The sequence below is a fragment of the Brassica oleracea genome, chromosome C1 (assembly GCF_000695525.1).
Source record: "Brassica oleracea var. oleracea cultivar TO1000 chromosome C1, BOL, whole genome shotgun sequence".
Lineage (NCBI taxonomy): Eukaryota > Viridiplantae > Streptophyta > Magnoliopsida > Brassicales > Brassicaceae > Brassica > Brassica oleracea.
The window spans coordinates 38,652,799-38,664,836 of NC_027748.1; the positions used below are offsets into that span (position 1 = coordinate 38,652,799).

The 12,038-nt window shown below is 36.0% G+C and overlaps 4 protein-coding genes across 4 annotated transcripts; 3 read left to right on the top strand and 1 right to left on the bottom strand.

The window, feature by feature from the left end:
• The first annotated feature begins 4,935 nt into the window (after window positions 1-4,935).
• LOC106317297 (dnaJ homolog subfamily B member 6-like) lies at window positions 4,936-6,688 on the top strand. Its single transcript, XM_013755142.1, has 6 exons — window positions 4,936-5,196; window positions 5,388-5,481; window positions 5,664-5,740; window positions 5,848-5,904; window positions 5,993-6,226; window positions 6,306-6,688. Exons 1-6 carry the CDS (start codon window positions 5,095-5,097, stop codon window positions 6,411-6,413), a joined length of 672 nt encoding a protein of 223 aa, XP_013610596.1. The 5' UTR covers window positions 4,936-5,094; the 3' UTR covers window positions 6,414-6,688.
• A 243-nt stretch (window positions 6,689-6,931) lies between these two features.
• Window positions 6,932-8,292, bottom strand: LOC106317309. Its single transcript, XM_013755152.1, has 4 exons — window positions 8,188-8,292; window positions 7,871-7,932; window positions 7,493-7,765; window positions 6,932-7,404 (listed from the first exon to the last, which is right to left on the bottom strand). The coding sequence occupies exons 2-4, from the start codon at window positions 7,926-7,928 to the stop codon at window positions 7,181-7,183; spliced, it is 555 nt and encodes a 184-aa protein (XP_013610606.1). The 5' UTR covers window positions 7,929-7,932; window positions 8,188-8,292; the 3' UTR covers window positions 6,932-7,180.
• A 995-nt stretch (window positions 8,293-9,287) lies between these two features.
• On the top strand, window positions 9,288-10,187 carry LOC106317320 (auxin-repressed 12.5 kDa protein-like). Its single transcript, XM_013755161.1, has 3 exons — window positions 9,288-9,588; window positions 9,748-9,796; window positions 9,896-10,187. The coding sequence occupies exons 1-3, from the start codon at window positions 9,408-9,410 to the stop codon at window positions 9,921-9,923; spliced, it is 258 nt and encodes an 85-aa protein (XP_013610615.1). The 5' UTR covers window positions 9,288-9,407; the 3' UTR covers window positions 9,924-10,187.
• Window positions 10,188-10,545: 358 nt separating this feature from the next.
• Window positions 10,546-11,849, top strand: LOC106317332 (trihelix transcription factor ASIL2). Its single transcript, XM_013755167.1, has one exon. It carries the CDS (start codon window positions 10,913-10,915, stop codon window positions 11,654-11,656), a length of 744 nt encoding a protein of 247 aa, XP_013610621.1. The 5' UTR covers window positions 10,546-10,912; the 3' UTR covers window positions 11,657-11,849.
• The last annotated feature ends 189 nt before the right edge of the window (window positions 11,850-12,038 follow it).

A 12,038-nucleotide genomic window follows, 5' to 3' on the forward strand; every position in this document is an offset into this window, starting at 1 on the left:
GATAAATCTAATGGTCACCTATATAAAAATATTATAAAGTTGGTAATTTGAGTAATGTAGTGTGTTTTAGGCGGATTTGAATGCTACCATCAAATTTATAGATTTGAAATGTTGTTATGCATACGTAGACATGTTCTCTATTTATTAAACTAGGGTCGGTCTGTCCTACGGACGAGATTTAATGGATCGGTTTTTATAAAAAAATATTTTTTTTGTGTAAATTTTCTTTTATGTTAAGTAGGGTATAAGTATGATTATATTGTATACACTAAATTTCAATTATATAACTAAAAATGACCAGATGCTAAGTATGTTGGCTGTTTTAATCTTGAATTGTAAGCTTTTATAGTGTTTTCAGTTTTATAACAAACACATTAAACAATATAGATGAATATTAGTTTTATAAATATGAATAAATTTGACATTTAAGTTTAAATGTGATTTTTCATGTTAGTTAGTTTACTGCTGCAAAGGAGAGTAATATAGATAAATACAATAATCATTTGGTCCCATTACTAAGTAAAAAAAACGTAAAATCAAAACATTCTAAAGGTGGATTCGATTATCTACCACATCAAACAACAAAAAACATGCATTTGTTTAGCAGCGTATCAAAAGAGTACTTACAGCAAGGAATGGTTAATGAAGTGCAATAATACTTAGTGGGCTCAAACTTCCGGAGAGTAATATCAATGGTGATACCCAACACCCACACGTACTTGAAGGACCTCTTGTACATCTCAGCAACTTCCTTCTCAAACCTCTCAACCACACACTTGTTAATACCACCAAGGCTGTAGATCAAGTGACCAATGGTTGTCCATTTTCCATAATCAACGTTGCCGTTGACAACAATGTTCATGGGTAACTTAGACCCATTACTACTTGTCAAACAAATCTGCAGAAAAGAATAAAGAAGTGATGAATACAATAACACACAATATTCATCAAAACAGGATACAGAAACCATATCAAAGTCGTAATTAACACTTACATTGGAAGGCGACTCACTGAATGAGCTGTATTATCTATTCCAGTGAATCTTCATAAATCAAAGCAAGTATTTTGAACTGATATGACCAATGTACGTAATGTTCTTCTCACTCTTGTTATTGACTGTAGTGGAAGCATCAGCTTTTTTTTTGTCATCAAACTCTTGGAGCCTCAAGCTGAACCCGTCCTCCTGCTCAAACCACTCTTGATTCACCATGCTCTAATCTCCTCCATTGAGCCAAGCAAGATGCACCAAGTTCATTGCCGCCATTGTTGAGTCAAGCAAGAGTCGCCGAAACCGTGAGATGAGATGCTCGTAAGATCTGTCCGACAGAGTCAGATAAAATGGAGTCGTTATGGCTCAGGCCTTGTCTCATGTAAATCACTACCATTAAAATGATTCAACAGGTAAATAGAGAGTGAGAGAGAGACAGATTTATCTTTCATAAAGATTTATAGTTTCCTGGAAATGGGCAGTTTTGACCACAAATTATACCATTATCCTTGTAACAGCTATCAATTACTTCTCAATGAAAGGAAGTTTCAGAATACTCTGGAACACAGGAAGTAGAAACACACAACATAGAAATCTGAATAACAGAATACACAGTCTCATGGTGATAATAACATCAAAACATTTAAAGGGATCTCCAATAGAAACAGAAAATCATTTTCATACTTGCCTCAACTTGTTTCTGGAGATTGAACATGCTTGATAATCTCATCAAGCATAGCAGATTTTCCAGTTACATTGTTGCATTTTTCACTGGATCGTCTCAATCTCTTTCTCTTCTCCTTAGCTTAAACCCTTTAGTTTCAGATTAAGCTTTGCTTTTTTCGCTTTTAATCTCTTCCTCTGATTTAACCTCATTACATTCTTCAGATTTGAATGTCTTCTTTGTGAACTGGCCTAATCACTGTCGCTTTTAAACCCTGATTATTCTTCCATATCCTCCTCGCTTTCTTTTGCATGTCTTCTTTGTGAACTGGCCTAAAAGTAAAGGTTGAACAAAAACCTATTTTAAAACCTCAGTCGTGAAATATACAAAAGAACATCAATTTGGACGATTATGTATATTACAACCGTTTACTATCAAAAATAATAAATTGTAATGCCGAAAGTTTTGTAGATCATTGAAGGTAAAGAATCAAGAGGAGACGTTTAGAGAACCCATCAATAGAAAAACTAATCTCGTTGGAAACAAAATCAACAAACAAAATCTAAATCTAAATCATCTCACACAAACAAAATCTTCTGAACTTTTTTTCGATAGTCAATACATTATTAACAAACTGAAACAAAATCAAGAAAAAAAAAATTGAATCGAAGCATCTCCCATGAACGTAAGCTTCTGTGATAAAGTTTGTCCCATAAAACCACCTCTTGGTGGCCTAGTGGTAGGCGGACACCAGTGAGCTAAGCGAACTGGGTTCGAAGGCACCCCACTACGGTTAAATCACTAGGTGGTCACCCGGGCCCACCCTGCTACTTCTGGAGTGGAAATGACGTGGCTGCCGCGGGCCTCGAGGGATGTCTGGGCCCCGGCCTGGGACCCTCGGTTAACAAAAAAAAAAAAAATGTTTGTCCCATAAACAAAAGCTGGAGAATTTAAAATTTTGATAATAAAAAAGCACAAACTGAAACAAAACTAACAAAATTGAAATCTAAAGCATCGTCGTTGTCACTGGGATTTTTGAAAGCTTATGATTGAAACTGATAGAACTGATGAAATTCACAGTATAGGACTTGCCTTTTTATAGTCGCAGATTCTGAACAAAAAATAAGTGAGATGCATTCAATGATAGATCGTGAGAGGAGTGGAGAACAATTGATAATCAGCCCATTGAAGGTGACACTTCGATTCCGACTAATTACGTAATGTTTCAATCAAATAATATCGAAACCTTAGGGTGTGTGATCAGATATCGAATGGCGGAGATGGTGAAACGGGTTCAACCCTACAACAAAAAACGAAGCGTTTGAACAAACTGAGTTACTCTAGACCGGAATGGGCTTTATAAATTAAAACACAAATACCCAATATAAACAAAAGCCCAAGCGAATTACGATACCAAAATAAATGAAGCGCTGCGTTTTCAGAGAGGCCGGACACGTGTAACGCCCATATAATTCGAATTTTTGACCTGTCTGCTGAGGTGGACAGCACAGAAGTGAAGCAAACTGGACTTTATATAATAAGATAACCAGTAACAATGTCAATTAGGTATAGACCATGGCCCGTATTTTTAGCTAACAATTTAGCTAACATATAAAAATAATATTTGAGAAAAATAATATATTTGTATTTCTAGTCATGAGAAAATAATTTGTGGGTTAAATCATTTATCATATAGTAGAAGGGAGTGGGTTCCGCCGGTTACAGAGAAAATGATCACCTCGTTTGTTTCCTATAAAAAGTTGGGTAACTGTCGTACTTTTTATACGTGGTGCGTAAATATGGTGGTTACATTCGAAAATTAAAAAAAAGTTGCAGTTATCGTATAAAAATGTATGTGTTGTTGAAATAATAGTTGAATCCTACTTTTATCAATTGGTCAGAATGCTGTTTTAATATAGCTGTTTTAATAGAATAGATTACCGGTATTCTCTAAACTAAGAATACCTACAAAGTACAATCTTTGAGACAGAGAGATGAGCTGTTTTAAAAGAATAGATTACCAGTATTTTCTAAATTAAGAACACCTACAAAGTACAATCCTTCAGACAGAGAGAGGAGCTTAGTGATGTGTCAATGGTATTATTAACATTACAAAGGTAGATAATGAGGTTAATTTGGGCAAAGAGGATTTTAACCAACCCGTTCTTAATTTACTTGCGTAAAACGACAAATTAGTCATCAGTGGGTCCACATGATTTAACGTGTTTAAAACTAAAAGCACATCTTTCCAAAAAAAAGGACGGTGACACAAGACATCCGAGTGTAGAGCACTTTACGAAGAAGACCACATTCATTCGAACCTTCTGGAGCGAGAGCTACTAAAGAAAATATCAAACCAAATCTGAAATCTCAGCCGCACCCTCATGCTCGAAGATGATTGAGTTATTGCTCTCCACAACTAATTATAGTAATCAATTGTCACAAGATATTTTAGCATATATTGGCGAATAAGTTATATCTTAAGTTCATTACCTATAATATTCAAGATATAAATACAATTGACAAATCATCAAACTCTTTTATATGAGCGGTATCACAATTTTTTTTGGCACAAATGTTATAATAGCATTATTGTTACTCTTTCAATTTCAAATTAGTTGTAATTCTAGAATTTTGCACAGAAATTATAAATTAAGAATTTAGCTGAATGTTCATATTTTTCTTTTTGTTTGATTAAATTTACATTACATTTTTATTTATTTTAATTTAATTAAAGGTAAAAGAGACCAATTAATAGAAAAATCGCACTGAAATCATATATGTTGTAACGAATATTTTATATTACAACAACATTTAATTTGAAACCAGTATTGTTATGTCTCACAAATAAAACTTTTTTTACTGTGGTTAATAATATTTTAATTATTTTTTTCAAAAATTTGAGAGATATATACCAAATCTCTAAGCCTTTTAAAAACTATAATATTAAAATATTATTATTTAGGGTGAAATTTTTTAATTAAGAAATTATTGATGTAGATGACGTAAACTGGTAGTTAAGAAAAAAACGTTTTTAGTTGAGTTGAGGATAAAAGAAAAAAATAATAATAGTATAATAGAAGTCTCCCTACAAAAACATTAATTAGTATTTGTTTGACCCAATCAGAAGAGGAAGAAGAGGATAATTATTCAGCTTATTATTAAAAAAAAGAACAAAAGAAGAGTAGAGAAAAATATCTAAAGACAAGTGGCAGAGAAGTGGTTCTGGAGAGTTCCATTCTCTCTAATAGCGTATACGTATGAAAGGAGAGGAGAAACACAATAATAAAAACCCTATTTTAACCACCTCTTCTCTTCTCTCTTGAGTTTCTTCTTTGTTCGTCTACGACTCCTATCTAAAGCCTAATCATCGTCCCTTGTGTTAGCTTCTTTAAGAACTTGCTTTCCAAGCAAAGCTCTAAAATACAAGAAAGGAAAAGGTATGGCGTCGAACAACAGCAACGATGATTTGTATGCTGTTCTTGGTTTGAACAAGGAATGTACCTCGACCGAACTCCGTACTGCTTATAAGAAGCTTGCTCTTGTAAGTCTCCTGTTTTGTCTGAACACGCAGATTGATTCTGTTTTTTTTGCCTAACTTTGGAGTATTGCATGTAATAATAATAGCTAACTGATTTGTTTTTGATTGTTTCATTATATTGGATCATATGATTTAGATTAACTTTTATATGCTTTATTGACAATTAACTGGGAGCTTTTGACTTTGAATTTTAGAGATGGCATCCAGATCGTTGTTCATCAATGGGGAACTTGGAGTTTGTAGATGAAGCAAAGAAGAAATTTCAGGCTATTCAAGAAGCCTACTCGGGTAATTTCACCACTTTTTTCTTCATTTTTAATCAATTTTTTTAGTTGTTATATGGAAAAAATGGGAGTTGATTATTGGAAACAGAGGATCCTCTGTTATCTCCTTGATATGTACTTTTTTTTTAAAGTACCATTTATGTTTTTTTGATTAAGCTTCTTTTATCTTTTGGTGGTGGCAAACAGTTCTGTCTGACTCCAACAAGAGGTTCCTCTATGATGTTGGAGCTTATAACAGTGATGATGATGTTGAGGACCAAAATGTAATAGTTTTCATTTTTTTTTTCTTAAAGATAGTGCGATGCTTCTTGACATGCGTTATTGAACATGTGAACCATGCAGTGATGGATATTTTTTTTGTTTTTTGCAGGGAATGGGTGATTTCTTGAACGAAATGGCTGCAATGATGAATCTATCCAAGCCTAATGCAAGACTCTCGTCACTAGTTTCTTTCACCCTTAGCTTAGTATAATAGACATCATTGATATTGATATTTGAGATGTTGGTTTTGGCAGGAGAATAGTTCAGCGGACAGTTTTGAGCAGCTACAAGATTTGTTTAACGAGATGTTTCAAGGAGACGCCGCGGCGTTCCCAACCTCATCATCGTCTTTCTCTGCTTCAACTTTCACTTCCTCTTGTGACTTTGTCTTTGATACGAACTATCAGCAGTCACCGTTTGGGATGAGCTCGAGGGGGACTAGTGATCCTTTCGGATTTGACTCAAGATCTCACTCCTTCTCTTTAGGGGTAAAGATCCATTTCACCCTCTCTTAATGCTCCTCCGAAGGTGCCGTTCTTGATGATGATGTATTGTTTCTTTTTTCAGGTGGAACATCAGCAGGATTTCAAGAAAGGGAGGAACAATGGTGGAAGAAGGAACAGACGGAAGAACAGTACTCAATCTTCTAACAACTATGGAGTCCCTACTTCATAGCCCTTCACTTCAGACTATGTTTTTTATTTGTCGACTAGTCACACACACATGAGGACTACTGGTTATGGCCTTCTCAACGCCTATGCATGAAAATACTCAAAAACATTGTCGTTTGTAAACTACACACCTCATTTTCTCGAAGCTTCTTTTTCTTTCTCTCTCTCTCTATCTAAATGTTGTCTCCTAAGCAAAGAATTGTTAAGATCGACGAATACACATCCTGTTGTCTCTTGATTTTCTCAGCATTTGAATATAATACATTTTTGTTTGGTCCATTCTAGTTGAACCAAGCGTCAAAGTAATGGCAGATCTTTATCAGAATCTTTTAGATGTTTTGCCCCACTTTCCATCTATAAAAAAATAATTAATTACTCAAAATGTTTAAAGAAGATTGGAACAATTTACGAACAACTATATATAGTCTATACTGTAAGTTGTAGTAGATTCACGTTGGAGATGTTACGGAACATTGAAGAAGTATAATAAGACAGGTGAAACAATAATCACGTGTCATCGCAGTGTCAAAGTATAATAAGGCAATATAAGTCAACCGTTTAAGAGAAGAGATAGAGTGATCACGGATCTTCTTAATGTTACTGAGAGTGCTCATATACTAGAAAATATTTCAGCTTTCTATTTCATGAAATTATGGACACAAAGTAGTACTAGTACATGAAGAAACTGAAACAGTTTTTGAGTTGAACAAGAGATAGTCGCTACTAACTACTACTAACTTCATCTGAAGGATGAAAACTCATAAAAGACATTCAGAAGAGGTGGTCATAGTCTTCTTTGAGTGTGAATTCAGCTGAATCGAACCGCCAAGCCAGAGGAGTGGAAGGCATCAACATCATCATAGAGCCATGGCGGATTGGGGAGCGCCATGGAGTTGAGCTCTTAAGGCAACTAGTCAACTTGGGCGAGGGAATCTCTTCTGGTTCGTCACAAGTCAAATTGTACTTGAGATGCTTATCCTTGATGCAAGAAGAATCTGCAAAAAAAGGGAACAAGCTTTATTTTATTTAAAGCACAAGTTCACAAGCAAATATAGGTTTACAACCACCATCAAGAGCTTTTACCATGGTGAAGCAGAAGATCAGCATCGTCCCAGAGACTTTGCTGCTCCTTGATGCATTTGCTGTGATCATGCAAGAACATCTCCCCAGCTATGTTGGTTTCGCATTTCGCAGCAGAAGCAAGTTGCTTGGTCTTGGAAGAAGGTTTGGGATGAACCCCAGCAGACTTGTTAGTGATATCATTGAGAGCCTTACGAGCTCCTCCAGGTTTCTTCTTCTGGCCAAGCACAGTTCCTTTCGTACTTTTCACAGAAACAGCAGCAGTAACAACAGACTCTGAAACAGCAAACAAACAAAGTCTTACTTGTTTCAAAGCATCCATCAACAAGCTTAAAAAAAAGATAATGATTCTGAAGAGTAACAAAGAGAAAAGATTATTACTTTTGCGATGAATGGGAGCGTTCTCGTCAGGGAAGATCATCTGTTGAAGAGTGTTCATGTTCCTGTGAACACCGAACAAAAGCTTGTTAATTTCATTTAAAAAAAAAAAAAAGGAATATTCGAAATTCATCAAAAGGAATCAAATTTCATAACCTAAAAATCGGAATCATACATTTACGGATCAATCAACCCTAAAATTGGTGAATTTTAATAGAAACCCAATACGTAATCAAAACCCTAAATTTGATTCTCCAGAAAATCGAAAACCCTCACGAATCAATCAGCGAAAGAACCGAACCTAAAATCAGAAGGATTACCTTTCGAAAATGGAGTAGTTTCTTGGTAAGATCTTGTGGGAGAGAGACGAGTCTTAGAGGAAGAAGACGAAGAGCGCTTTTCTTGAAATTGTTTTTAGCGGTAACTTTTTCAATCTAGAGACGACGAGGTTAGGCGAAACAAGTGACTTTATAGAAGAAAACAAAAAGGTTAATAGCCGTTGCGGAATGTTTCAACCAAGGCCCAATCAAGACTTGACTCGGGCCCAATTGTGCTGAAAACCACCACTATCCTCATCTCCAATACTTGTTGAAAGAGTGTTTCCAAATCCGAAACCCGCGGTCGAACCGTTAAACCCGGTAATCCGGCATGTAATCTGATTTGAATTTTAGAAAAAATCATTATTATTTAAAAATCCTATAAAACCCACAAAAACCCGTTAAAATCCAGAACCGGCTACCGGGTGAATCAAAAAATAAAAAAAGATTATATGATCATGTGGATTCTATTAACAAAACTAGTTGATGTAATTTAGTATTAGTTTATTTCTGTTATCGATAATTTATTACAATTTTATATTTTACTTTTGGTTTATTTTTGATTTAAAGTTTAATTTTATTATTCACACTAGACATTTAAATACTTATAGATTTTAAGTCTTGATATATTTTTATTATATCTCATAACTCTTAATTTATTACAAAATTGTTAAATAGTCTGTTCTTTTAATATTTTATATGTGAAATGAAAATAAAAATAAATAAAAATAAAGTTAAGTATTTTAACAAACGGTTTTTAAAACATAAAACATTTCTTATATTTTTCAATAGCTAATATATTTATTAATAACAAAAAATTATTAATATGTGGTTCGTCCGCGGTCGATCCAATAATCCAGTGACTCGGTAAATTATCCGGTTCAGTGTTCCGATTGGGTTTCAAAACATTGGTTGAAAGCGTCAAAGAAGTAAGATGAAAAGTCAACGTGTCACATCCTATAAACTCATCGTCTAAACGATCTTCTTATCTGCTAGGATTTATAATTATCATTATCCTTGATTACATCTCTACTTAATTTTGGAAATGTTAAAATTAAGGTCAAATCTTATATATATAGTCTTAGCCAAAGATATGATTCTACGCTTCTCTTTCCCATCTTTATATAAATAAAACCACCACTATCCTCATCTCCAATACAGAACAAGAACAAAAAACGTAAGAGACCATTAACAAAACCTTTTCGTAAATCTTGATTGGAGATATGGGATTGTTGCACAAGCTGTGGGATGAAACGGTGGCCGGTCCTGCGCCCGAAAATGGTCTGAAGAAGTTGAGAAATCACAATTCTGCTACAAAGAATAGTAACCAGAAGTTGATGGTGAATCCTGGTCGTGTCCTGGATTCGCCCGTTGGATCAAGCACCCCGGGTTCTCCTTTGACTCGTAAGTTACCTTTTGTATTGTTCTTGTTTACCTTCTACTGCTGTATTAAGAGCAATTTAAAGCTTGCAAAAGAAGTTGTTGAGATGATATTAGCATGAAAAATATTGGTTCTCATAATAATAAAAAAGTTATTCTCATAATAATCATTTTTGTATGCAGCTGGAACACCAAGTGAAACACATGCCACAAGTCTCAATGCTTGTGATTGGTTTGATCTCCATCTCTTTTCATTCTCATATGAATCCTCTCTCTCTTTTTTATTACTATTAGCATAAATGTTTTAAAGGTACGATCCTTAATATTGCAGGATTGTGCTAAACGCATTGGACCGTTGAAAGAGAACAATCTACGAGTGTATAAGTAACCGATCCAACACCTACTACGTTCTCTTGTATTTCTATGCAGTGACCATATTGTTAAAAATGTATGCATGTAAATAGTAGTCAGTCTCACGTCGCCCTTTTTAGAACTTGTGTTTGTCTTCTGCATGTAAATAGTAGTGACCAAGATGGATTGTTCTTTGGAAACATGGTTTCTCTAATATGAAATGTCCCCTTAATTACTGTTGGTAATTAAAGAAGAACATATTTTGTGATGTACATGCGAATCAGCTTCTCTTCTTATCCTCATTCACTCTCGTTTTGATATCCACACTTTGTTTCTATCATGAGTGTGTGTGTGTGTGTAAGAGGGAAGATAGAGATGAACAAATAAAATCTAGAACATACTTAGAGCATATTAACGGAGGTTCTTAGGACGGAGTTTTTAGTGGAATATAAGAAACTATTTCTTAACTTTTAACTAAAAAAATTAAGAACCGACTCTTAAATATCCTAATAAGATCTTATTAATCATGCTTTTATGCGACTTGTACGCAAGACCAGCACCAGCACTAGTTAGCAAATAGTATGTTTCTATTCCAAATGTCATTAGATAAACAAGATATAGAAACTCGTGTCATCATGGCTGAGAGGGATAAATATATATATACTAATTTAAAATCTCCTACACTATTCCTTTTGAACTTGATGCTGAGAATGGGAGGCAGGTATATGATTAAAGAAGAAGAAGAAGAAGAGCATCAAAGAATCATGCATTGATTTCAAAGAAGCGCTTTAGATTCAAGTCTCTCTCTCTATTCCCCTTAAGAGTTTACCGGTGACGGAACCTTACTCCAATCACATCCTTACACGTCAGACTCCCCGTATCGTTATTCCACGTGTCCTCCTTCTCACCGACTCCGTCTCCTTTTCCGTTAAACCCCCACCGAACAAGATCATTACGCCACAAACCCTAACCCTATCTCCTTTTCACGTTCACATCCATGGCCGACGACGAAGACCAGATCCGATCTCACTCCGATTCACCGGATCCTTCTTCTTCTCCGCCACCGTCCGGAAAACTCACGGTAACGGTGGCTTCCCCAGCTCCGTCTCAGAAAGATCCCGACGCGCCGCCTCTTGCGCCGCTTCCGATCAAATCCAGCGGCGGCGGCGGAGGGAGGGAGGATTGCTGGAGCGAGAAGGCTACAGGCGTTCTGATCGATGCGTGGGGGGAGATTCACTTGGAGCTGAGCAGAGGGAACCTGAAACAGAAGCACTGGGAGGAGGTGGCGGAGAGGGTGAGAAGCAAGGAGGATAACGGTAAAGCTCCCAAGACGGATGTACAGTGCAAGAACAGGATCGATACGGTCAAGAAGAAGTATAAGCAAGAGAAGTTAACAAGTGGCGGGAGCAGCAGCAGCTGGGTGTTCTTCGATAAGCTCGACCGTTTGATTGGTTCAACGGCCAAGATCTCATCTGGAGGAAGCAGAGGTTTGAATCTTTACCATCAGCAAGGTAAGGCTGAAACGCCGCGTTTTGGAGGTAAGGCTAGGGTTACATCTGCTTCGTTTAAGCGATTGCCTTTGAGGAGGAAGAGGAATGTGTCTGATTCAGATTCGGTGTTTGAAGCTGGTGTCTCTGAGGACTCTGGGGACAGTCTACCACCTCCTCCTCTGTCGAAGAAGAAGCAAGGAGGAGGAAACAAGTGGAGGGAGCTAAGTCGTGCGATCATGAGATTCGGTTGAGATGGAGAAAGAGAGGTTGAAGTTCTTAAAAGAGCTGGAGATGCAGAGGATGCAGTTCTTTGTGAAGATTCAGTTGGAGTTATCGCGGCAAAGGGATGAGAATGGGAAACAACAGTAGTAATAACAAAGACAGCAGCAATGTGATTGTCGACGACGGTGTTGATAACTAGAGTTTAGTGATTGAGGTTATTTTAGATTTGAGTTTTGAAATTGTTAGAAAAGAAGAAACCTTTTTCTTAGGCTTCATGAGTGTATTAATATTTTACCAAATCTTTTTGGCAATTTTTTGTTGAAATGAAAAATTAGATTTGAGTTTAATTGCTTTTCCGACAAGCTGACTAAATTCAGGCAAGCCATCTGTTGGTGGTGTTTCTCTCGCTCT

What these genes read in the sequence shown, in the direction of transcription:
- LOC106317297 (XM_013755142.1), top strand. Translation starts at nt 5,095, where the DNA reads ATGGCGTCGAACAACAGCAACGATGATTTGTATGCTGTTCTTGGTTTG. An exon ending in TATTCAAGAAGCCTACTCGG is followed by an intron (nt 5,482 to 5,663) that starts GTAATTTCACCA and finishes GGTGGCAAACAG; the next exon opens with TTCTGTCTGACTCCAACAAG. An exon ending in ATGATGTTGAGGACCAAAAT is followed by an intron (nt 5,741 to 5,847) that starts GTAATAGTTTTC and finishes TGTTTTTTGCAG; the next exon opens with GGAATGGGTGATTTCTTGAA.
- LOC106317309 (XM_013755152.1), bottom strand. Translation starts at nt 7,928, where the DNA reads ATGAACACTCTTCAACAGATGATCTTCCCTGACGAGAACGCTCCCATT. An exon ending in CGCTCCCATTCATCGCAAAA is followed by an intron (nt 7,766 to 7,870) that starts GTAATAATCTTT and finishes TTGCTGTTTCAG; the next exon opens with AGTCTGTTGTTACTGCTGCT. An exon ending in TGATCTTCTGCTTCACCATG is followed by an intron (nt 7,405 to 7,492) that starts GTAAAAGCTCTT and finishes CTTTTTTTGCAG; the next exon opens with ATTCTTCTTGCATCAAGGAT.
- LOC106317320 (XM_013755161.1), top strand. Translation starts at nt 9,408, where the DNA reads ATGGGATTGTTGCACAAGCTGTGGGATGAAACGGTGGCCGGTCCTGCG. An exon ending in CCCGGGTTCTCCTTTGACTC is followed by an intron (nt 9,589 to 9,747) that starts GTAAGTTACCTT and finishes TTTTGTATGCAG; the next exon opens with CTGGAACACCAAGTGAAACA. An exon ending in AGTCTCAATGCTTGTGATTG is followed by an intron (nt 9,797 to 9,895) that starts GTTTGATCTCCA and finishes TTAATATTGCAG; the next exon opens with GATTGTGCTAAACGCATTGG.
- LOC106317332 (XM_013755167.1), top strand. Translation starts at nt 10,913, where the DNA reads ATGGCCGACGACGAAGACCAGATCCGATCTCACTCCGATTCACCGGAT.